General features: G+C 39.1%; 1 protein-coding gene across 1 annotated transcript in view; it reads left to right on the forward strand.

The window, feature by feature from the left end:
• Positions 1-14,485, forward strand: part of CTSC (cathepsin C) — a 38,038-nt gene extending 23,553 nt beyond the window's left edge. The window contains exons 4-7 of the mRNA XM_023645598.2: positions 1,951-2,106; positions 6,743-6,858; positions 12,150-12,281; positions 13,589-14,485. Coding sequence (XP_023501366.2) covers positions 1,951-2,106; positions 6,743-6,858; positions 12,150-12,281; positions 13,589-14,091 — 907 coding nt within the window. The 3' untranslated portion in view covers positions 14,092-14,485. The remainder of the gene's footprint in view (positions 1-1,950; positions 2,107-6,742; positions 6,859-12,149; positions 12,282-13,588) is intronic.
• The last annotated feature ends 10,587 nt before the right edge of the window (positions 14,486-25,072 follow it).

Genomic DNA, 25,072 nt, shown 5'->3' on the forward strand with positions numbered 1-25,072 from the left:
AGCAGAGGGGAGGGGACGTGAGTTCAAAGAGGATGAATTGCACTTGTCTGGGAAAGTGCTGACCGAGATCTAGACTAATTCATCCCCTCCATTTTGAGTTTAGCTTTTAAATTGCTTTGCTTGTCTTGATCCTGGAGCAACACATTTCCTAGTAAGCTGTTTACTTTCCGCTCTGCCATTTACGTGTACTATGTACTATTGTGCTTTTTTTGATATTTCAAACATTGCCTCCTTTAATGAAGAAGCTGCTAACTGGAATGCTCAGAACCTGTATTGCCTCACGGGTAAGTGAGCATTGGGACTAAATTACCATCAAGGTCTCTTTCAGCTCTTAATGAGCTGTTATTCCCACAGTAAGGGACATTATTTTTAATCTCCTTGGATCTTCAACACTGAAAATAATAATGTTTAAGACCTAGTTTGTCATTACTGTAATGCACATGGCGTATGAGGTTATGATAAAGAAAGGGAAGTAAGCGTAGTTACTGCTTCTCAAATGCTTAGAGTCAATGAAATGACTCTCATCAGTGGGAAGTATGTCAAGATAGACCTTAAAATTTACTCTTGTGTCTAAAGAAACAACTGTAACTCGCTTTTGTTGTGTGTTAGTGTGTCAGAAATAAGATACAGGCAGTTTTATAATCTCATGAAGGTACCTCTCTGGTGCCATATTTTGCAACAAGTGGAAAAGAACTTTGATAAAAACATAAAAACATTATTATCAATGTGAGTGTACACTTTTATTATTATTTTCTGTGCTACCAGGTTCTCTGACTGTATCAAAATGCTTTCTCTGTGAACATCTAATTTAAAAGAGAAAGAAAAGTTCACGGTATACCTAAGATGTTCCTCAGGTTACATGTATCTTGCTTTGCATGGTTCAGTGTTAATGGAAGTCTTGGATAGTGAGTCACATTTAAGCCACAGAATCTTTTTTAATAGAAATAATATGGTGAATTCTATAATTCCTGGCACCTGGCGCATAGGTGCGATACATGTTTAAATTAAATGAGCAATCAACTCCGTTAAGTTTTTGCTTTGTAAACATGCTCTTTGTTTGTTAGATTTATTTATATCCATATCCAAGCGTACAACATCAGATAAACCAGTGCTTCTCAAATTTTAATGTCACTGTGAATCACCTGGGGGATCTTATTAAAATATGCAGATTCTGATTCAGGTGGTTTAGGTTGGATACTTAAGAGTCTGCGTTTCTAACAGGATTCCAGGTGCTGCTGCTGATACTGGTTCAAGAACCAAATTTAAGTAATAAGGATATAAAACTTTTCTTTGCATCATGTGGTTATAGTGCCTTCCTCGCTGGATGTGTGTTGTAACCAGTTTCTGCTGTGATCTGCCTTTTTTATTATTACAAAGTTATAAAGGTGCATTGTAGAAATTGTAATGGGGAGCAGGTGATGATCCTCTGTCACCACTCAGAAATAACCGTGGTTGGCTTTTTTTAATGTACTTATAGTATAAATATATATACTTTCATAGAAATTGATTAATTCTGTCTAAACTTCCTTGATATCCTGATTTTTAAATTTAATATAGTGTGAACACTCTTCCATATCACTAAATAATCTTCCAAACATTTTTACTGAATAAACTTTATAGTAAATGAAGGACCATTATTGATTTAATCAATCCCTTATCTTACAGCATTTACTTAGGTTGTTTACAATCTATCACCAGTATGAAAGTGTTTCACTGAACGTCCTTATACATATCTTAGTTAACTTGAACTTTTATTTTCATAGGAGACATTCCACTTCCAGGCTATTTATATATATACAGATATAGATAAATAGATTGATATATTCAGCCGTCTTCCTGAAAGTTTATACCACTTTCCACTTAGGCCCAGAGTATAAGAATGCTTATTTTGATGGAGTCTATTTACATCCGTAAAGATTATATCTGAAGCTGTCTTACTTTTGTTGGCAGGCATTCTAATAGGCTCTACAAATATAACCATGACTTTGTGAAAGCCATCAATGCTGCTCAGAAGTCTTGGACTGCAACCACATACATGGAGTATGAGACCCTTACCCTGAAAGAGATGGTTAGGAGAGGTGGTGGCCACAGCCGGAGAATCCCAAGGTAATAAAGCACATCTGTTCATCACTAATAGGGATCTTTATGTTGAATGACATCCTCCCTTCCAGCCAGCTCTCTCCGGGTTTCCCACCGTTTTATTGGTCATCCAACTTAAACTTTTCATGTTATCTTTGTTCTGACTGTCTCCCTCTCCTATTCGTTCATACTCTAATGCTCTCTAAGTCCTTTTCATGGGCTTTGCTTTCACAGTGTCTGACGCTTCCATTACTCTCTTTCCATTTCCTACGCTCTGACTTGGTTTTGTCATTTCTCTCCTGCATTATGGATCAGCCTCCTGTCTCCCTGGTCCTGTCTCTTTGGTCTCTTTTCCTCCTTGTCCCAGTTCTTAGCTGTTCTATGAAATACTACCAGTTTTATCTTCCTATACGTAGCTATGATTGAGTTACTACCTATTGTCTAATGAATACATTTCGCCTGGCCACCAAAGCCATCTAAATTTGACCATAACTATATTTACTACCTTGATCTAAGTTCAAACAATGACACATAGTTGCTGAAAACATTCCTTTCGTTTTCCTCCATTCATAACACTCCTTTTGCCTCAAATACCCCTCAACTTGCCTATAAAAGCTGTCACATTAGCCACCTGTAAAAATTTCCAAACCTTTTCTCTATTTTAACATCCAGCAAAAAATGTTCCATATTTATCAATATATCTGTACTACCCTCAGCCAGATGTGGCATTTCCCTTCTTTAGCATATGTACCTCGTGGTATATTTCTTTGGGAAAATACGTCATCCTTTGAATTTATGTAGTCAGGAATTTGGTAGATTTCTTTTATTCCTTCAAAGCTATAGCTGAATTTGGCAGAGTATGTAGTCTCTTAACATTTGTTAAATGGCCACGGCTATTCTGGTGATATGCCATACCTTGCTTCAGAAGAAATTGATATAACTGAAGGGGCAGCAGACTGGAAACCAGTGGGAAGCCAATGGGAGTCAATAAAATTGTCTAGATAGGTTATTTTCCCTTAGTACGTTGAAACATTTTCCAATGTTGAGAGAATACAATGATGATTTCCTTTACGTCTGTAGGGTCCTTGGTTCCAATTTTATTGTTTGAGCAGGCAGTGTTCAATTAATTAATCAATGGCTCGATTAATTGTTAACTAAAACGCATTGCCAACTTTTTCATCTGGCTAGTAATCCTGATGTTGGCATTTTTCAACTGTGAGACTGTATGGAGTTTTTTCCTATCCAGCTGATGGTATTCTTGTAATTCTGCCCCTTTCTCAAAAGAATCCTACACAGTATTTCTCGGAGTGTATTCTAAGGAATTATTCATGCATGAGATGCTCTGGTTAATCGAAATTAGGAGAGAGAGCGTAGCGTATCCCTTCTCAGAGTTGCTACAGTGAAAGAGTCTTACTGTGTGTGTCTGCGACAGGAAGTTGCGAGCTGTTCAAAAAACATCCAGAGGAGCATCAGGGGAGGTGTTGTCAGCATGTGAGCCCAGAGAGACTGGGGCTCTTGCCTGAAAGGTTTGAGCCTCAGACACAACTGCTTTGCCATATGTCATCTCCCGTATTTCTGAGGAACTCTTTCTGTGTGTGTGTGTGAGGAAGATTGGCCATGAGCTAACATCTGTTGCCAATCTTCCTCTTTTTGCTTGAGGAAGATTGTCACTGAGCTAACATCTGTGTCAGTCTTCCTCTATTTGTTATGTGGGATGCCACCACAGCATGGCCTGAGAAGCGGTGCTTGGTCTGTAACCGGGATCCAAACCTGTGAATCCTAGGCTGTCGAAGCAGAATGTGCGAACTTAACCACTTCGCCACTGGGTCAGCCCTGCTGAGGAAGTCTTTTGTATTTGATTCTTTCTCCCTCCACCCAACTACCTTTATTTTAGAGAAGGGCTAGCTTTATGAAGGGCTGCTTTTTATGTGTGTGTTTTTGTTATGTTTTGGTTTGGTTTTTTTTGGTGAGGAAGATTGGCCCTGAGCTAACATCTGTGCCAATCTTCCTCTATTTTGTATGTGGGATGCTGCTACGGCGTGGCTTGATGAGTGGTGTGTAGGTCTGCACCTGGGATCCGAACCCATCAACCCCAGGCTACTAAAGCAGAATTCGCAAACTTAACCACCGTGCCACCAAGCTGGCCGTCAAGGGCTGCTTTTAAGTCTTAAGTCTCCATAGAATATTTAAGATAAGGAGATGGAATTGAGTGCAGTGCGAAATACTGAAGGAGACATTGTGGTCTAGCTGCTGGTTTTCAGTAGCATTTTTGGATAAATTAGTTCTAAGAATCCAATGACATAATAAAAACTCTCAGAGAGTCTTAACTTGAGGTTTAGGGAGTTTGTGAAACTGCTGAAATTATAGAAAAATTTAGTGTGTATGGACATCTCTCTGAGTCCAGAGCTTTCACCAGATTCTTAAAGAATGTGGACCTAAATGATTAAGAGCTAATGAGGTGTAGCGTATTATAATGTTAGTAATTCTCACTTCTCAATCTCCCACGTTCCTCTTGCTCTCTTCCTTTTCACACCGTTGAGCTTTAGTTGTCACGTTGTTTTTGTCTGTGTGCACATTGATGGGCAAACACTCTGCCTTATAGGATGGTAGGAAGAAGGAAGTTAACATTTAAATGCCTGTTTTGTGCCAGATAGTAGCTTAAAGGTATCAGTATCATATTTAGTCCTCTTAATGGCATGGATGATGGTGATGGTAGTTATTGGTTGAGTCTCCTGATTTCTCAGTGTGAAATCACAGAAACTGTTTCCTTCCAGAATTTGTTTACACCTGGTTTTTATTCGTAAATCTCAGACAAAATATTTAAGGTTTGTTTTTTGGTTTGGTTTTTCCCCACCCTATATCTAAAATTTTCCACGGTGCATAGCTTTTTATGTACCTTGGTTATTCCATGGTCATGATCCAAGTTGTATGTTTTATAACATCACTATAGCGTCTTTGTACTTGTTTTGGTAATTTCTGTATGTTTCATGTCTCTTAATGCTGTCTTTCATATGGTCAAAGACCACCTCATGCTCATCTCTGTGTTACGTAGAGCTTCTAGCAGTGTACCTGGCTTAGTTAATGTTTTAGTGAAAACTTAATTGACATTTCTGTACGTAACATGCTCTCTATTCTTTATAAGTCTTAAGGTCATGGTTGCTAGTCATGAGGGATTTTTTTTTCTCTCTCCATTTTGTTTTACTTCCATTTTATCTTAGTGTTAACTTATATCATCTCTAAGAGAAGTGTGTGAGGGAGGAAACCAAGTGGGAATAATTGCAGAGGACATGAAGACATCCAGAAAGAATCTTTGCCAGTGACTAAATTGGAACCTGGTGAAAAACCAACTGGGTAACCACTGAAAAGTTAGAACAGTGTGGTATGACAATGCTGAATGGAATAAGAAATTCAAGTAGTTTACAGTAACAGAAAAATACATGTTACCACAGTGTGACAATAGTGCCCTAACGAAAGAGTTGACGGAGCACAGAGAGTGAGTTTTTGTTAGGGGCTGATGGAGGGTAGGGGCTGCTCTCTGAGCTGTCCTTAAAGTTAGAGGTTAGGAAAAACTCGAAGGGGATTTCTTCTAAGCGGTGTGCAACCAGGCATGTTAGAGAAAAGGAGCAACAGCACCAAGATGTGGAACACTGCGGGCATTTGACAGACTTGGGGAAACTCTAAGAAGTCTAGTGTGTCAAGAGCTAGAATGCTGTTTGTTTGTTTTCAATCTGTAATACAGGGAAGCTGACAGAACACTTGTCTCATTTCCAGAAAATGTCTATCCATCATTCATCGTGCCAGGCAACTCTCCTTTTCTTGTCTTATTTTCCAACCATATCATGTGAGGTGTAGTTCTGTAGTGATGAAGCAGTTTTGTCTGTTGTTTATGGAGCTAATCTGCCTACTTTCTACTTAGACCTTTTATTTCTGTGCCTGCTTCACTTCCTTTATAGTCACTTCACTATCTCCTGAGTCACCCGTCAGTAATACCTCTGTTTTCTCTGTATCCTTTCTAGGCCATGTTCAACTTCCCATCTCTTCTTTCTTGGTCAAAATCTGTCAGAAGTAAGAGAATGCAACTATTTAGGCATACTAAAAATAACATCACAGGGGCTGGCCCCGTGGTGTAGGGGTTCGCATGCTCTGCTTCTGCAGCCTGGGGTTCACAGGTTCAGAATCCGGGTGCAGACCTACATACGCACTGCTTGTCAAGCCTTGCTGTGGCAGCGTCCCACATGTAAAATAGAGGAAGATTGGCAGAGATGTTAGCTCAGCAACAGTCTTCCTCAAGCAAAAAGAGGAAGATTGGCAACAGATGTTAGCTCGTGGCCAATCTTCCTCACCAAAAATATAAAAAATTTTTAAAAAATAACATCACAGTGATTACAAAACCAGTGTCATTTCATAGGATTGAGTTACTAGATCTTGAAAAAGAAAGGGATAATGGAAACCATTTACACGACTTAGTTGTGTAACTGACACATTGTGTAACAGACACTTTATTGCGTGATAGACATCTTGAAACACTGATGGGACAACTGCTGTTTGGGTCTGATCCTAGAGCCTAGCCAGCCAGGTGGTTGAAATCATGGAATTAGAGCTTAGGAAATCATCCTCGAAGGAAAGACTATATATTGACGTCGCCTGTGTATTTCCATCCTAGGCCCAAACCTGCACCACTGACTGCTGAAATACAGGAAAAGATTTTACATTTGCCGACATCTTGGGACTGGAGAAATGTTCACGGTATCAATTATGTTGCCCCTGTTCGAAACCAAGGTAAAAAGGAAAGTCTGCTTTTCCATTAATTCATCCTGAAATATTTGCTGTGTGCTAGGCTCTGGCGTAGATTCTGGGGATGCAGAGAGAAGGGGGCATGATCCACTTTAGTAAAGAAATGGACAATATATGGCCAATGAATACTCACTTCTTCCTTTTGTATCCATGACGTGCTTTGGTAATAAATAGTCTCTCCAGCTGGGCTCGGCATTTCTTCGGTCTCCTTCTCAGTGTATGTTCCAGTAGCTAATGAAATTAATCAGAGTGATCTGCAAGCCCAACTCATTTGCTCTCCTAGTAGGAGAGACTAGTGTAGGAACAAAGAATTGCACACAGCTCAAATTGGTCTTCCTTCTGCAAGAGGTTTGCTGGAATCCTTCTTTGCTATTTGTCTTCCCACTCTCTCCCCACTCCTCCGCCTGACATTATTTAGTCTTTAATTGCTATAGAAGCGCAGAAGATGGATCCTAGAAATTTGTTCTGGTAAAGTAGATTTTTGTGAGCTTTTTAAAGACCTTTCAATTCACTTTATGTCAGAATATAACATATGGTAATAAGTATTAACGCAGCTTCCTGAATGGTGGCCTGGGAGCAGAGCCCAGGTTTACCAAAAGCATCCCTTTAATTGTATTTTACCAGGTATTTTCAGAAATTGGATACAGGATGAGTAGATTTAATAGTTCTTCCTCTAATAGCACTTGATAGAAATTATCTTGTTATCCTCAATTTTGGCCAACAATAACTTGGAGAATCATTTATACAATACTCAGGTTCACTACTTCTAAGCTCATCTGAAAGATAATTATAGTACACATGACTGATTTGTTACTGTAAAATAGGTGTAGTATTTGCTGTCTGGAAACATTCTGATTAGTGTCTCCTGAGAGTGTTATAAATTAATGCTGAAAGATAAATTGTTCTTCCCCTTTCTAAAAATCCGGTGATTATCAGCCTCTCCCACTTCTCAGCGTTTACCACTGACCCTTCAGTTCTGTCCTCACTGAATTCTTGCCAAGTGTTCTGAACATGCAGGGCTTTGAGCAGGTCTGTAGCAGCGAGTCAGCAAACTTCCTGTCCGCCATCTGACACCAGAGGTCTCATCTCATCTCTTTCCTTTGTACCAGTTTTTCTGAGACCTTTCTGCACTAGAGAAAGTGTGGCTCCTGAAATCCTTCCCTACCTTTTCTTTCTTGGGAAGGACTTCCTTGGAAAGGAGGGGTTGGAAATGAGAGAAATTTGAAGGTAATTGAGAAATGAATGGAACATGAAATGAAAGGGGTGATGTTAAGAGAGGATTAAAATTTATCCTCAAGTAGATTCCCTATACTTATTTGAGAGGGTTAAGTGTAAATACTGCATGTCAGGTGTTGATTATTGAGGGCCTGGTACATGGTTGCTTCTGCTGTGTTGCAGTGTTTATAGAGCATCCAACATGTTAGGAAATTCTTGTTTCATGGCCAAGGATATAAAGACTAATATGACATGGTCCTTGTCCTAGAGACTTACAGTTTAGCAAGACCTTCAAGCAAAACACTAAAATACAATATGATAAACTGCTTTGATAAAGTGTTTTTAAAGTTCACTTGGGAGCATAGAAGGTTGAAAGAAAAGTTTAGTTTCACTCACTTTCCAAAAGATATGATTGAGTGATGAGACTGTAATTCAAAGGAAGGAAATCAGACTTTCTAAAGCCAAGTTCTTTGACACTGGTTTTCTTGTAACTTGGTAAATCTATTATTGTCTCCAGTTTTGCCTATTTTTCGAGTGTTATAAATAGGATAGATTGGATAGCTTTGATAGCTTTGATAGATTAATTGCTTTTGAATTGATCCCTCGTCTGTAGTATCTTATCAGATACTTGAGAAAGTAATGTACTTAGAGGTTCCTCTTTTGACTTCCTTTTGGTTTTCTGTACTTTAGCTTGGGAAAAAATTATTTTCTCTTCCTGCTAACTGGGCTGCTTGGAAATTTCCACTAACTTGAAGAATACCAAGTATTCTACATAACCCAGAATTCAAAAATACCCACAGTTAAGGGAATTCACAACTTTTTCTATTCAAAGCACAAATCAAGATTGATGAAAAAAGAAATATTGGAAGGACAAATGAGATTTTTACCGTTCTGCTTGAAAACAGCTTTAAGCTCCAGCGTTCTAGCTAGATTTACTTTGAAGTGCAAGAAGGAAGAGAGGCTAGGCAATTGGAAGATGGGAACTTTCTTTGTTCTTCTCCCAGCTGTGCTGGCTTTATTTATTATCGTGTCTTCAAGAGAGAAGGGGAGTGTCTCTCAGGTCGCATCAATTAGGAAATGCAGAATGTTTTCCTAATGTTTAAAATCTGGTTCATTTAAGTCTCGTTCTATATACATTTATGCTCTAGAGCTGGAAGGCAGGGACTCTAAGCAGTCTGCCTCACCCTATTCATTTTCCACACAAAATAAAACAGAAATGCCAAAAAGGTCAAGTGGCCTGCCCAGAATCACATCGCTGAGTGACAAGGCGAGAGAGAGAGGGGAAAAGAAAGCCAGAAAAGAACCCTTACTCCTTACTCCTCGTTCAGTGTGTTCTCCACTGTTGGAAGGTGCAGCTGAACATAGTTAAACTATGTGGCGATCATATTGTCTCAGTGAGATTGTGGAAATTTGATTACTGCAGAGCTCTGCTAAGCCAGAGCCCCTTCTTATTCTTTTTTGCATCATAGTCTTCTTAAGGGATAATGGTCCTTTTAGAATCTGGATTCTGGCCTTGACTTTTGGAAAGAGGCATTGGTTACCTTGGCAGCTGACACAGTTCTTCTGGGAACATCAGGGGCTTGGGGAAGCTTATCTCCTTTCCTCATTCCTGTGATTTCTCTGTTAACAGAGCACATTCTGAGCCCTTGAATGTTCATGTGGCCTGTCCTCCCACAGTGCTGGATGGTCAGATGATAATGTCATGGTTAATACCAAGAGAGATTACTTCTGTGGCTGCCATGAGCCAGGAATGAAAATGGGGCCATTTCCAGACTCTCTGGGGTGTTATTTATTATAAGACCTGATGTCTTATTAAAGGAACACTGGCTTTGGCTATTACTACCACTCATCTAGTTCTTTGCCATTCTGTCATTTGAAAGAGGGATCCTAAGGAGAGTAGTATTTGGGTGGTTTTAAAAGCAAAATGTACAAGTTAATTTGGGTTTATCTAGTAACTAGATGATGGAGAAAGAAAATTTAAAGCTTTTTTAAAGCAGATACAGACCTATAAACAGAATAGGATACTAGTCCTGCATTGGGAGACACTCAGCTGCTAGCACCTGCCATCTCTTAGCCTTGTGACTTTGGACAGATCATTGCTTCTCTCTGAGTCTCAGTGTATGCATTATCAAGTGAGTAGGTTGCACGCTAGATGAATTCCAAGGCCCTCTTCCGAGTGTTTTTCTTCTAATCTTTATAATTTAGGTGATCCTTCAGCAGCAAAAGCAGTGTATGGTATGGATAAATCTAACGCGTTTGTGGGAGAATTTTGGAGAACATCAAAGTGATAGCAGTTAAATGGTAGTAGAGCTCTAATAGACCCTAAGTCTAGGCCCTGTGGTATTGTTGAACTACTTAGAGAAAGCTCACATTAGCACCTAGGGTTCTGTCTCCTTTATAGCTTAGAAACAAGTTGGCTTTTTCCACTGGTGTCACTTGCTTTCCTGGGTGTAAATATTTATCCACTTGTTCATAACTTGACTTTTCTTTCTACAAACATGCACTGAATTCCTTCATTACATCAGGCACCAAGACGAAGTAAACACATTTCCTGTGAACACTCAAGGAAAGTCACAGTTTAGTTCGAGGAAAACAACAGAAGTAATTCAAGTAGAGTTTAGCATGTTGGAGGCTGAGCACAGACTATCCTAGCGTAGACTATCCTGGCTTTCCTTTGTACTGAGGGAAGGCCGTGAAGCAAGTCACCTGGAGAAAGGAAAAACAACATTCCTGATAATATTTGAATATGTAATATTCTTTTGAATACTTTTCTGTCTAAGGAAGGCAGTTATTAAATTACTAAATTCAGATTTAATAAAGAGAACAAAAGCAGCATTCTCTTTATGTAGGATGAATTTTTTGAATTGTAATATTGTCTGTTCATTAATCTTATTTTAAGTGCTTAAGGGAGTACTCACCATTCAAATAATTTGGTAGCTAATAGATTAATAAATTGAATAACATATCAATTGTGTATAACTGCATTTAATGCCAGTGTCTTGGATTTGGTACAAGCATATCTCTGAAGAATTTGTATTAGTAGCAGAAGCGAAAGAGGCTGTATAATAATAGATTAAATTATGCTCCTTTCTTTCTAGAATTCTAACAAGTGGAAGTCCCAGTTTTGTTAAATACATGCCATATTTTCTTACATGTATTTCTTTTTCCCACACATATTGAAGACACATATAGAAAAATAATAATGTTTATATAAATTACCTCATAATACATTTTCCTTCTCTTGAAGTAGCAACTATATTCCTAGCATATGCTTCTTACGTAAACATGTTTTGTTCTTGCCAGAGCATCCAGGTATTCAATAAATCTGTTTTCTTTTACCTTCTCACCTCCCTCCCTTTGGCTTTTATGTTCCTCTCTCTTCTTGGCGACACTTCTCGGGGAACGTGGCTGTGTGCTGTTACGCTTTTCCCTTAGAGCCAGTCTGTTTTCCATTTCACTACCTCTATTTTCCTTATGTCTTTCCTTCCTCCTTGGCCACCTTGAATGCTGTATCCATCACTAGCGTTACTCTCTTACCTTTCTTCAGCTTTGTTGTTTCTTGCCTCCTTGACCCTGGTTAAATCCAGATCTCTACAATACACCCATCCTGAGCTATTCGTAGGGTCACTTCCACCCAACAAGTTGCTTTGGAAGATGCTGCTCTGGGGCTATTTAAAAGTTCGACTTTCACGTGTCCCTCCATAGATTTCTCTCAACCTGATGGCTCAGAATGTTGCAGACATAAATCATTTCTTCATTTTCAAGAATAGTGTCAAATACTTTGCAGAAGTTAGGAGTTTTTTTCTCCTAAAATATTCTCAAGGAAAGCCCCATGTGGTAATGTTTGCCTTTTGATGAAAAAGCTGAAATCTTAGTGTTTGCCTGCAAGGTTAGTAGTGTCTGTTGGTTGAATCCTCTTTATTGTTCTGCTCCTTATGAGCAGCAGCAGCAATACCCAATAGAAATACATTAACGTATCTCATCGACTCAAGTTTGTTTCTGTTTCTTCGTGAGTGCTTCAAAGGTCCCTTGGGTTATATAGCTTTCTTTTCCATCACCAGCATCTTGTGGAAGCTGCTACTCATTTGCTTCTATGGGTATGCTGGAAGCACGAATCCGTATCCTCACCAACAACTCTCAGACCCCAATCTTGAGTCCTCAGGAGGTTGTGTCTTGCAGCCAGTATGCTCAAGGTAAGTTGCATATTTCAGGCATTATTTACCTGCATGTAGTTGGCCTTTGTGGGCAAAGGCAGAAGGGTGGTATAGTAGAGAGCACAGGTCTCTAGTCAGAAAACCTGGGTGCACTTCTGGCCATATCACTTAGTAATGGGTGGTTTCTCATGGAATTCACCGCCCCATCCAGCAACATGTCAGTAGTTACTATGTATTGAATGAGCACTGGCTCTTAGGAGCCTTCTACATACATTACCCAACAACGCTCAAAACCCTGAAAGAGTAGATATGATCCCTGTTTATAGAGAGGAAATAGATACATTATTCTTTAATATTTTGAAGGCCACACAGCTTCTAAGCGTTAGAGTTTCGGTTCCAAGGAAGGTCTCCCTTCAAAAACTGATTCTTACTAAAACCATACTAACACTGGTTTCTCTCTAGGAGAATTTAAAAATTCTATGCATAGGCTTTCAGAACAGGACATACATAATATATGTAGAAAGCTCAGCTGCCACCGATTGAGGAAGAAACATTTCCATTTTAAAGTTTTCTTCTGTCAACCCGAGATTTGGCACTAGACGGTTCCTCAGTTCACCAGTGAAACTGCTGGTGAATGATTATTTGTCAGTGAGCCTTTCATTCTTTCTGAAATACTTATTAAACACTGACATTGTGACTTCTAGTCCCTGAGGACTCCCATGTATCAAAAGAGTCCTTACCCTCGTGGAGCTTACAGTTAAGTGAGGGAAATAGAAATTGAAGAATTAGAAGAAAAAGTACAGGGTTACAGATGTGCACAATAGGGCCAGGACGGGAGGAGGGACATGAGGAGCTGACTTAGACTTTTCTGCAGAAGGTGGTCAGAGAAGACTTCATTGAGGAAAAGGCAACGTAGAGTTCTGGCTATTGAATAATGATGATATAGCGAACTTTCATTGCTTTTACTTGAATTAAGTAATTTAATCCTACAAGGAAGTTACTATTGCCGTCTCTGTTTTACAGATAAGTAAACAGAAGTACAGAGAAGTTAAATTCCTCACACAGCTTTGGATTTGAACCTACGTAGTCAGGCTTCAGAGCCTCCCACTTAACCATTATGTTATAGCCACCTTCCGCATCAGGTGCCAAATACATGTCTGTTAGATAGATGGAGATGAGAGGATAGGTAGCTCGATGGCTAATGGGTGGATGAATGGAGTGACATTTAAACTAAGAACAACTTCCTAGGGTTACATAAAGAAGAATTAATGGAGTAGAAAAGACAAAAGGAAATGGGACAGTTTCTCCTGTGTCCCTTTCTAACTCTGTGTGTTATTCATCCTCAGGTTGTGAAGGTGGCTTCCCATACCTCATCGCAGGAAAGTACGCCCAAGATTTTGGGGTGGTGGAAGAGGGGTGCTTCCCCTACACAGGCACCGATTCGCCATGCAAACTGAAAAAGGACTGCTTTCGTTACTACTCCTCCGATTACTACTATGTGGGAGGTTTCTATGGGGGCTGCAATGAAGCCCTGATGAAGCTTGAGCTGGTCCATCATGGGCCCATGGCAGTTGCTTTTGAAGTCTATAATGACTTCCTCCACTACCATGACGGGATCTACCACCACACTGGTCTGAGAGACCCTTTCAACCCGTTTGAGCTGACTAATCATGCTGTTCTGCTGGTGGGCTATGGTACTGACTCAGCCTCTGGGCAGGATTACTGGATTGTTAAAAACAGCTGGGGCACCAGCTGGGGCGAGGACGGTTACTTCCGGATCCGCAGAGGAACTGACGAGTGTGCAATCGAAAGCATAGCCATGGCAGCCACGCCAATTCCTAAATTGTAGGGTATACCTCCCAGCATTTCATACTGACCCCTGTCAGTCATGAAAGGGGATCGATGTATTCACAGACTGGAGACTTTGACGGCAGCAATTTGAGAAGATTACAAATAGATTCCTATGATGAAGATTTTTTTGCCTTTAAAATGAAAAGCGCGCTTGATTTTAATGTACCTTCCCATCAACCACCAGCCAACTTTTTTCTAAGTACTCAAGTAATTGAGGTTTTTACGGATGATGGTGAGCTATGAAGTAATGGATTTTGCTAATTTTGCTAATCATTTGTAATGCAAACAGGTGCTGTATTTTAAAAAATCTTTGTGAAAGCACAAGACTTATTTTTAAATTGTATACATCAGAAGGAAATATGGCAGTGATTATTAAATTTTTTTAAAATGTGTTGTAAGTGTTCAGGTGATGTGTGTTATAGAATTTATGTGCGTGTACTTAAGAGAATTTTTACTATTGACTCCAGTTAGATTCGCTTGTGTCACTTATGTAAATACTTTAAGAAGGAAAAGGATTTTAGGGTATTTCAATTAAAAACAGCAAGCCTATGAACGTTTATGATAGGGGCATATTCAAATAATGACTAGTGAACACTGAAGTCATCTCCGGGATATTTGATGAGCCAGAGGCCATGGAGAAAAGAAATAAGAGTTTTGGCAAAAGTCTGGATATTGGTTAAACTTTCTTACGGTGTATCTTGCATTTGGAAGTAGTGGTTAGCCTTCATTGGGTGAGTGGTAATGGCTTAATCAGTGGAATATTAGCATCTTAGATTTGGACAGATCTTTGGGATCGCCGAGGGATATTTCACAGTGATGTGAAACCTCTATGCTGAGTAAACACATGGCATCTACTAGAAATCATAGATGAGGCAAAACTAGGCAGTTAGAGCTCCAAATATAAACAAGAACCACCAGCCTTTTGGAGCGGGAAGGGACCCCAGAGATCATGCAATCCCACCTCTTCTTTGCACAGAAAAAGAGACTAGGACTTAGAGGGCAAGTGACTTGTCTAAGGTCACACAGCTGGTAAGTGACGGAGTCTGGATGAGAACCTAGGTCTTGTCAGTTCAGTTCTCCTTGAGAACCTCAGACACAGAATCTCAGCACTTTGCACCAGAGTATCCAGAATCACCCGGGATACCGGGTGCATGCTTGGAAATCTCACCGTGAAATGTTAAGTCTCAGAGTTTTGTTTTAAACCTCATATAGTTTGTATTACAATTCACTACATTCATGACATTTTTACTTTCTTTGAACTGAAGTATTATTCCAGACGTTTGCCCCATGTTTAAAGTGTGGCTTCTTGGGCCTCCTGGCACACTGCCACATACCTTTCACCTTTTCAACACATGATGACAAAGAAGCAGGCAGTGTGAGTGGCAGGCATAGCCAAGGCCCTTAGCATCTGGAAGGCCTCCAAGGAGGTGTATTTTCTTTGTTACTTTTACTGATTGAATGTAGGTTTACTCCTACTTCATGCCTAACCTTGTGACTATGTGAAAGTGTAAGTAGACTTTGAAATCAAGTATGAATTTATTTTTCAGTAAAATTTATAAAGATGCTACCTGTCAGCTTAACAGGAGAGATTTTATTTAACATGTAGTCATAAGCTTATCCTCTGGTTTTCTACTTGGACAGCCATCAGCTGAAACGTAGAAGAGCAAGTCATGAAGATGCACTGCACCCCTGCTTTTGCACAATTTCTTGAGGGGCCCTGACTGAGCTCTTAAGAAGAGTCATTGCTGCTGTCCTTCATTAAATGCTTTAGGTAATATTGAAAGACTTACATACAGGTGCGAACCTAACTGGCAATGGCAAGCGGGTCTCAAGCATTATCAGTTGAGGACAAGCAATGATTTGAAGAGGGCCAAAGTTTTCAGAGATTGCAAGAAGGGTTGCCCAGAATGAGAGCTCAAGTTACACTGCACTTCAGCCTGCGTTTGTCTGCTGTGGGAGTCTGCTTTCTGCTTTTCCTATTTCTATACAACAGAAAGATCACTGTTTCATCCACAGTGGCGGAATTCATTAAAGACAGTGACTAAATGGAACATCATGGGTCCTCAAGCCATGTGATTAAATTGTTAAGCTGTACAAAAAGCAAGTTTTGTTATCTAGAACTTGTTTATATTGGTGCTAATAGAACATATAATCAAAGTCTCTTGACAAATGGAGCTCGGGAAAAAGTGGGATGGGAATTCTGGCTAGCCTCCCCAAAGACATTCCCAGAAACACTACAGTGATAATATGCATGGATGACGCCATGGGCCACAAAGAAAAATAAAGTTTAGCTGGGCAGTCTAGCATGAGCATGGTCATGACTGGTGCTGTGGTCCCTGGATAAGATTTCTGGCTCTGCCTCTCGTTATCCATGAAACCTTAGGCAGTTTCCTTCAGCTTCCTGTGCTTCAGTTTCTTCTTCTGTGGAATGGAGATAATAGCGTAGTTTTCGCTCACTCTCCGAACTCTCCCGACTAAACCTTTGCCATTGCAACAAAGGAACCCAATGGATTTGTACTTTTGTTTGACATTATTTGTTTTATTTAAAGTCAGGCCTTTCACCATCCCGCGTGGGCGAACTAAAGTAAATGTGGGTAATGAATGTTCCCTGGCCATCTAAACTTGCTCACTGAACTCTATCTGACCTCTAACCACTGAACTCAGGAAGTGAAGAGATTTGGATAGTGAGGGATACATGCACCTACTTGACAGTTCTCGAAGGGTGAAATGCCTTCATACATGCAAAGTAGGTAGAACAGTGCTTGGAACATAATAAGAAGTATATAAATATTAATTATTCAAGTCATTCTGAATGCACATTGTAAAATAACCATTTGCTATGGGGAAGCAGCTAAGACTTGTTCTATTAATAAGCAAGCTCTACCCTACTATGAGAGGGAAGAGAAGGGCCTTAGGAAATTTTTTTTTTTTTTTTGAGAGGGAGAAAAGAATCGACAGAGGAACACTGGCACAAAGAAACCGACAGAGAAAAACCTTAAAAAACTGAATTTTGGAGACGATTTTGATTTTTTGGTATGGAGGTTTTTACATTACCCCACTCCCACCCCCTACTCACCCCTACGCTTTTTCTGCTGCTGCCTTTGTGGACAGAAGAAGAAGTATGAGAGGTGATCAAGTTTAGATGGCTACAGTGGAGTGAAAATCAGGTCCCCATGGACAGTAAAGTCACTAACTCTGAAGGGAAAAAGACTAAGGTTAATCTAACATTGTCACAATTTGATTTTCCTACTCAGGATTTTCCTATTAGGATAAGGTAAACATAAGAGATTCACGTAACAATAGTTCTAGAAGGTCGTCTAGTCCACTTCTGTCAGTAAAAATGGGCTCAGTGAGATGAAGTATCATGCCTGGAGTTCCAGCTTATAAATCTAGACCCCAGTGTATCCAGAGCTTTCTACTTTACCCACTGCTTCCCAATTAAGAAAAATAAAGAAATCTAAATGTTGTGAGACAAAGAACCTCACCTTGTTCTATAAAATCATTTCTAAGATCCTTTCCAGCTCCCAGAAATCCTATTCTCGTCTCTGGGGGCAAGTGCTCTAAGTTCCAATCCATGTGTTCAGAAGGTTTAATTTAACAGTTTTCCTCTAATTAAAGTGAGGTTAACATTTATATTTCTTAACTGTAATAAAGATTTACTTTTGGTCTATAGATAAGTAGAAACTTCCTGACCAAGATGGAGAGCTTTAGACATTCAAATTCTTCTGCTCTGAAGGGAAGGGCATGGACTTAAAATTGTATGTTGGTGGTGGGTCAAGTTAGCCATTGGGCCTCAGTTTCATTAGCTGTAAAACATTGATGTCATTGAACTGTAGTTCTGATTGAAAATGTGAAATTGCGTGGACTGTAAAATAATTGAAACCTCAGCAAACCTAGCCACGCTACACAATGTCCTCTGATGATGGAGAACCAAAATTGCTGGAGATAATGGAGCCCTTGGACAGAAAATGCGACTCGTGCCTTTGCTGGTGTCTTCCCTTTTCCTTTCAGAAGTCCATTTATCAAGATCCTGTTTCTTCAAATGCCTTTTAAGAGTAAGCAGGAGTGAGAAATTTAACCTCTGCTTCTCTGATTTTGAGGACGTGATGCTGAGGGAATGCTTTGATTTTGAACTTTCTGTCCTAAAAGGCAATTTGTTTTTTGAAATTCAATTCTGTAGGTAAGTGGGGAAAGAGTGTGATAAACTCCAAATTTCCCAAGTTGAGAAAAAAAAGAGCAGACTTGTTCCTTCCTCTAGTGCAAAAGGTCTAAAGAGATTGAAATCCTAGCAATCAATTGAAAAGAAATAAGTTGGAGAAATAGGCTTCACCTGAGGAAATGAGGGAATTGCCATGAAGCTGAGGTTGTGCATTAAAGTGATCATTGAGATGATTTATTTTTTTCCTGTAATGTATTTTCTGAAACTTCAAAAGTATTGAATAGTTTCAGTGTAGTGTAAGATAAATGATGGAAAATGAATGCTTTTAGTATCAGATTTTTATACACCCATTCTCTCTTTTCTAGAGAAACTGGGGTGCTAAAAGTCTGTTTTTCCTTTTGATAGCTGTTCCTATGCCATCGCAAAAAATGCACAGTATTCCCAAGAGAGAGTAGACACAATCCCAGCTCTGCGGGTTAAAATTCAGTTGACCTATATGGATAAGTCTACGGAAAGTAAACAAATAGTATTGTGCCCTGAAAATAGCGTGGACTTTGGGAGCAGTCTTTGCTCCTCCAGTCTTTGTTATTTGGACCTTAGTTCATTTACCAAACAGAGATCTCCAGTCTTCAGTGTTCACCTGTTAAAAGATGATGCTAATATCTACTTTCAAGGGTTGTGGCAAGGTTTGAAAGAAGCACTGAGTGTTTATATGTTACCTGCCTTGTAAAAAAAAGGTTTAAAGTGCTTTACAAATGTAAAGATGCAGTACAAAATAAGTAAAAAATAAGTGAGTAAAGTGAAGTAAAGGAAATTGATAGGAAAGTAGGAAATGACCATGAGCAAAGTCTGTACAGAGTCTAGCCCCTTACCTGATATGTGGGGATCATGCTTCAACAATGGTGCTCAGCCAGAGGTGATTTGGTCCCTCAGGGGACATTTGGGTTGTCACATGGAGGGAGGAGATGCCCTCCACAATGAAGAATTATCTGGCCCAAAATGGCAATAGTGCCCAGGTTGAGAAAGCCTGCTCTACCACGTGCAAACTCCCTTACACTTTTTTCCCAGCACCAAATAAGTGTTATAGATTTTGGAGGAAGAAGAGAATTCTGAGGGCTAAAGTTATCCCAGAAGCTTCCAGAAAGGGCAGGCATATCTTGGAGATATCGCAGATTCAGTTCCAGACCACTGCAATAAAGCAAATATTGCAATAAAGTGAGTCACATGAATTTTTTGGTTTCCCAGTGCATATAAGAGTTATATTTACACTATACTATAGTCTGTTAAGTGTGCAATAGTGTTATGTCTAAAAAATGTACATACCTTTATTAAAAGATACTTTATGGATAAGAAATGCTAATCTTCATCTGGACCTTCAGCAAGTCATAATCTTTTGCTGGTGGAAAGTCTTGCGTCAGTGTTGATGGCTGTTACTGATGAGGGTGGTGGTTGCTGAAGATTGGGATGGCTGTACCAATTTCTTAAATAAAACAATGAAGTGTGCTGTATCAATTGACTCTTCCTTTCACAAACAATTTCTCTAACGTGATGCTGTTTGATAACCTTACCTTCTTTCGAAATTGAGGTCACTCCTTTCAAACCCTGCCACTGCTTTATCAAATAAATTTATGTAATATTCTAAATCCTTTGTTGTCATTTTGACAATCGTCACAGCATTTTCAGCAGGAGTAGGTTCCATCTCAAGAAACCACATTCTTTGCTCATCCAGAAGAAGCAACTCCTCATCCGTTAAAGTTTGATCATACATTGCAGCAATTCAGTCACCTCTTCAGGCTCCACTTCTACTTCAAGTTCTCTTGCTGTTTCCACCACGTCTGCAGTAACTTCCTCCACTGAAGTCTTGAGCCCCTCAAAGTCATCCATGAGGATTAGAATCAACTTCTCCCAAACTCCTGTTAATGTTCATATTTTAACCCCTTTCCATGAGTCAAAAATGTTTTTCATGACATCTAGAACAGTGAATCCTTTCCAGAAAGCTTCCAGTTTACTTCAGCCAAATCCATCAGTGAAATCACTATCTATGACAGCTATAGCCTTATAAAATGTATTTCTTAAATAATAAGACTTGAAAGTCAAAATAACTTCTTGAGTATTTGTGGGCTGCAGAATAGACGTTGTGTTAGCAGGCATGAAAACAACTTTCATCTCGTTGTACATCTCCATCAGAGCTCTTGGATGACCAAGGGCATTGTCAATGAGCATTAATATTTTGAAAGGAATCTTTTTTTCCAAGCAACACGTTTCAACATTGGGCTTAAAATATTTAGTAAACCACGTTGTAAGTAGATGTGCTGTCATCCAGATTTTGTTGTTCCATTTATAAAGCACAAGTAGAGTAGATTTAGTATAATTCTTGAGGGCCCTAGGATTTTCAGAATGATAAATGTTCATTGACTTCAACTTAAAGTCATCAGCTGCATTAGCCCCTAACAAGAGTTGGCCTGTCTTTTGAAGCTTTGAAGCCAGGCATTGACTTTTCCTCTCTACCGGTGAAAGTCCTAGATGGCATCTTCTTCCAATATAAGGCTATTTTATCTACATTGAAAATCTGTTGTTTAGTGCGGCCATCTTCATTAATTATCTTAGCTAGATCTTCTGGATAACTTGCTGCAGCTTCTACATCAGCACTTGCTGCTTCACCTTGTGCCTTTATGTTATAGAATTTGCTTCTCTCCTTAAACCTCATGAACCAACCTCTACTAGCTTCGAACTTTTCTTCTGCAGCTTCCTCATCGCTCTCAACCTTATCAGAATTGAAGAGAGTTAGGATCTTGCTGTGGATTAGGCTTTGGTTTAAGGGAATGTTGTGGCTGGTTTCTCTTCTATCCAGACCACGAAAGCTTTCTCCATATGAGTAATACTCTGGTTCGCTTTCTTATCATTTGTGTGTTCACTGGAGTAGCATTTTTAATTTCCATGAAGAACTTTGCATTCAGAACTTGGCTAATTGTTTGGTGCAAGAAGCCTAGCCTTTGGCCTATCTTGGCTTTTGACATGACTTCCTCACTAAGCTTCATCATTTCCAGCTTTTGATTAAAAAACTCTTCCTTTCACCTGAACACTTAGAAGTTATTAATTGGCCTAATTTCAATATTGTTGGGTCTCAGGGAATAGGGAGGCCCCAGCAGAGGGAGAGAGACAGGGGAATGGCCAATCGCTGGAGCAGGAGCAGTCAGAACACACACAACATTCATCGATTAAGTTCACCATTTTTTTTCTCTTTTTTTTTTATTAAGGATATAAAAGTTAACATCCTTGTGAAATTACAGTTGTACATTATTATTGGTCATGTTGTAGGTACACCACTTCACCCCTAGTGCCCTCCCCCGACCCCCCTTTCCCCTGGCAACCACCAATCAGTTCTCTTTGTCCATATGTTAACTACCACCTATGAGTGGAGTCATACAGAGTTCGTCTTTCTCTGTCTGGCTTATTTCACTCAACATAATACTCGCAAGGTCTATCCATGTTGTTGTGAATGGGACGACTTTGTCCTTTTTTATGGCTGAGTAGTATTCCATTGTATATATATACCACAACTTCTTTATCCTCATCAGTTGCTGGACACTTAGGTTGGTTCCATGACTTAGCTATTGTGAATAATGCTGCAATGAAGATAGGGGTGCATGGAACTTCTGGAATTGCTGATTTCAGGTTCTCAGGATATATACCTAGTAGTGGGATGGCTGGGTCATAAGGTATTTCTATTCTTAACTTTTTGAGGAATCTCCATACTGTTTTCCATAGTGGCTGCACCAGTTTGCATTCCCACCAACAGTGTATAAGGGTTCCCTTTTCTCCACAGCCTCTCCAACATTTGTCACTTTTGGTTTTGGATATTTTTGCCATTCTAACAGGTGTAAGGTGATATCTTAGTGTAGTTTTGATTTGCATTTCCCTGATGATTAGTGATGATGAGCATCTTTTCATGTGTCTATTGCCCATCTGTATATCTTCTTTGGAGAAATGTCTGTTCATGTCCCCTGCCCATTTTGTAATTGGGTTATTTGATTTTTTATTGTTGAGTTGTGTGAGTTCTTTATATATTCTGGAGATTAACCCTTTGTCAGATAAATAACTTGTGAATATTTTTTCCCAATTAGTGTGCTGTTTTTTTGTTTCAATCCTGTTTTCCCTTGCCTTGAAGAAGCTCTTTAGCCTGATGAAGTCCCATTTGTTTATTCTTTCTATTGTTTCCCTCATGTGAGGGGTTATGGTATCCAAAAAGATTCTTTTCAAGCTGGTGTCAAAGAGTGTGCTGCCGATATTCTCTTCTAGAAGACTTATTGTTTCAGGCCTAATCTTTAGGTCTTTGATCCATTTTGAGTTTATTTTAGTAAATGGTGAAAAAGAATGGTTGATTTTCATTTTTTTACATGTGGCTGTCCAGTTTTCCCAGCACCATTTGTTTAAGAGACTTTCTTTCCTCCATTGTAGGCCCTCAGCCCATTTGTCAAAGATTAGCTGTCCATAGATGTGTGGTTTTATTTCTGGGCTTTCAGTTCTGTTCCATTGATCTGTGCATCTGTTTTTGTACCAGTACCATGCTGTTTTGATTACTGTGGCTTTGTAGTATGTTTTGAAGTCAGGGATTGTGATGCCTCCAGCTTTGTTCTTCTTTCTCAGGATTGCTTTAGCAATTTGGGGTCTTTTGTTGCCCCATATGAATTTTTGGATTCTTTGCTCAATTTCTGTAAAGAATGACATTGGAATTCTGATTGGGATAGCGTTGAATCTGTAGATTGCTTTAGGTAGTATGGACATTTTAACTATGTTTATTCTTCCAATCCATGTGCATGGAATGTCTTTCCATCTCCTTATGTCGTCATCGATTTCTTTCAAGAAGGTCTGTAGTTTTCGTTGTATAGATCTTTCACTTCCTTGGTTAAATTTATCCCAAGGTATTTTATTCTTTTTGTTGCGATCATGAATGGGATTGAGTTCTTGAGATCTTTTTCTGTTAGTTCATTGTTAGCATATAGAAATGCTACTGATTTATGTATGTTGATTTTATACCCTGCAACTTTGCTGTAGTTGTTGATTGTTTCTAATAGTTTTTCTATGGATTCTTTGGGGTTTTCTATATATAAGACCATGTCGTCTGCAAACAGCGAGAGTTTTACTTCTTCGTTGCCTATTTGGATTCCTTTTATTTCTTTTTCCTGCCAAATAGCTCTGGCCAACACCTCCAGTACTATGTTGAATAAGAGTGGTGAAAGTGGGCACCCTTGTCTTGTTCCTGTTCTGAGAGGGATGGGTTTCAGTTTTTGTCCGTTGAGTATGATGTTGGCTGTGGGTTTGTCATATATGGCCTTTATTATGTTGAGGTACTTTCCTTCTATACCTATTTTATTGAGGGTTTTTATCATAAATGGACGTTGGATCTTGTCGAATGCTTTCTCTGCATCTATTGAGATGATCGTGTGGTTTTTCTTTCTCATATTGTTAATGTAGTGAATCACGTTGATTGACTTGCAGATGTTGAACCATCCCTGTGTCCCTGGTATAAATCCCACTTGATCATGGTGTATAATCTTTTTGATATATTGCTGTATTCGGTTTGCCAAAATTTTGTTGAGGATTTTTGCATCTATGTTCATCAGTGATATTGGCCTGTAGTTTTCCTTCTTTGTGTTGTCCTTGTCAGGTTTGGGGATCAGGGTGATGTTGGCTTCATATAATGTATTAGGGAGTGCTCCATCTTCCTCTATTTTCTGGAACAGTTTGAGAAGGATAGGTATTAAATCTTCTTTGAATGTTTGGAAGAATTCTCCAGAGAAGCTGTCTGGTCCTGGACTCTTATTTTTGGGGAGGTTTTTGATTACTGTTTCTATGTCTTTACTTGTGATTGGTCTATTCAGATTCTCTATTCCTTCCTGATTCAGTTAGGGTAGGTTGTATAAGGCTAGGAATTTATCCATTTCTTCTAGGTTGTTCAATTTGTTGGCATATAGTTTTTCATAGTATTCTCTTATGATCCTTTGTATTTCTTCGGTATCTGTTGTGATTTCTCCTCTCTCGTTTCTAATTTTATTTATTTGAGACTTCTCTCTTTTTTTTCTAGTGAGTCTGGCTAAGGGTTTGTCGATTTTGTTAATTTTTTCAAAGAACCAACTCTTTGTTTCATTGATCCTTTCTACTGTCTTTTTTGTTTCAATATCATTTATTTCTGCTCTAATTCTTATTATTTCCCTCCTTCTACTGACTTTGGGCTTTGTTTGTTCTTCTTTTTCTAATTCCGTTAGGTGTCATTTGAGGTTGTTTATGTAAGATTTTTCTTGCTTATTGAGGTGAGCCTGTATTGCAATGAATTTCCCTCTTAGGACTGCCTTTGCTGCATCCCAAATAATTTGGTACGGTGTGTTTTCATTTTCATTTGTCTCCCGATAATATTTGATTTCTTCTTTAATTTCCTCAATAATCCATTGTTTGTTCAGTAGCATGTTGTTTAGTCTCCACATTTTTGGCCCTTTCCCAGCTTTATTCTTGTAGTTGATTTCTAGTTTCATAGCATTGTGATCAGAAAAGATGCTTGATATTATTTCACCCCTCTTGAACTTATTGATGCTTGCTTTGTTTCCCAAGATATGGTCTATCCTTGAGAATGTTCCATGCACGCTTGAGAAGAATGTGTAACCTGCTGTTTTTGGATGAAGTGTCCTATATATATCTATTAGGTCCATCTGATCTGATTTTTCATTTAATTTTATAATTTCCTTGTTGATTTTCTGTCTGGATGATCTGTCCATTGGTGTTAATGGGGTGTTGAGGTCCCCTATATTATTGTATTGCTGTTGAT

Source organism: Equus caballus, chromosome 7 (genome assembly GCF_041296265.1).
Source record: "Equus caballus isolate H_3958 breed thoroughbred chromosome 7, TB-T2T, whole genome shotgun sequence".
NCBI classification, from domain to species: Eukaryota; Metazoa; Chordata; class Mammalia; order Perissodactyla; family Equidae; genus Equus; species Equus caballus.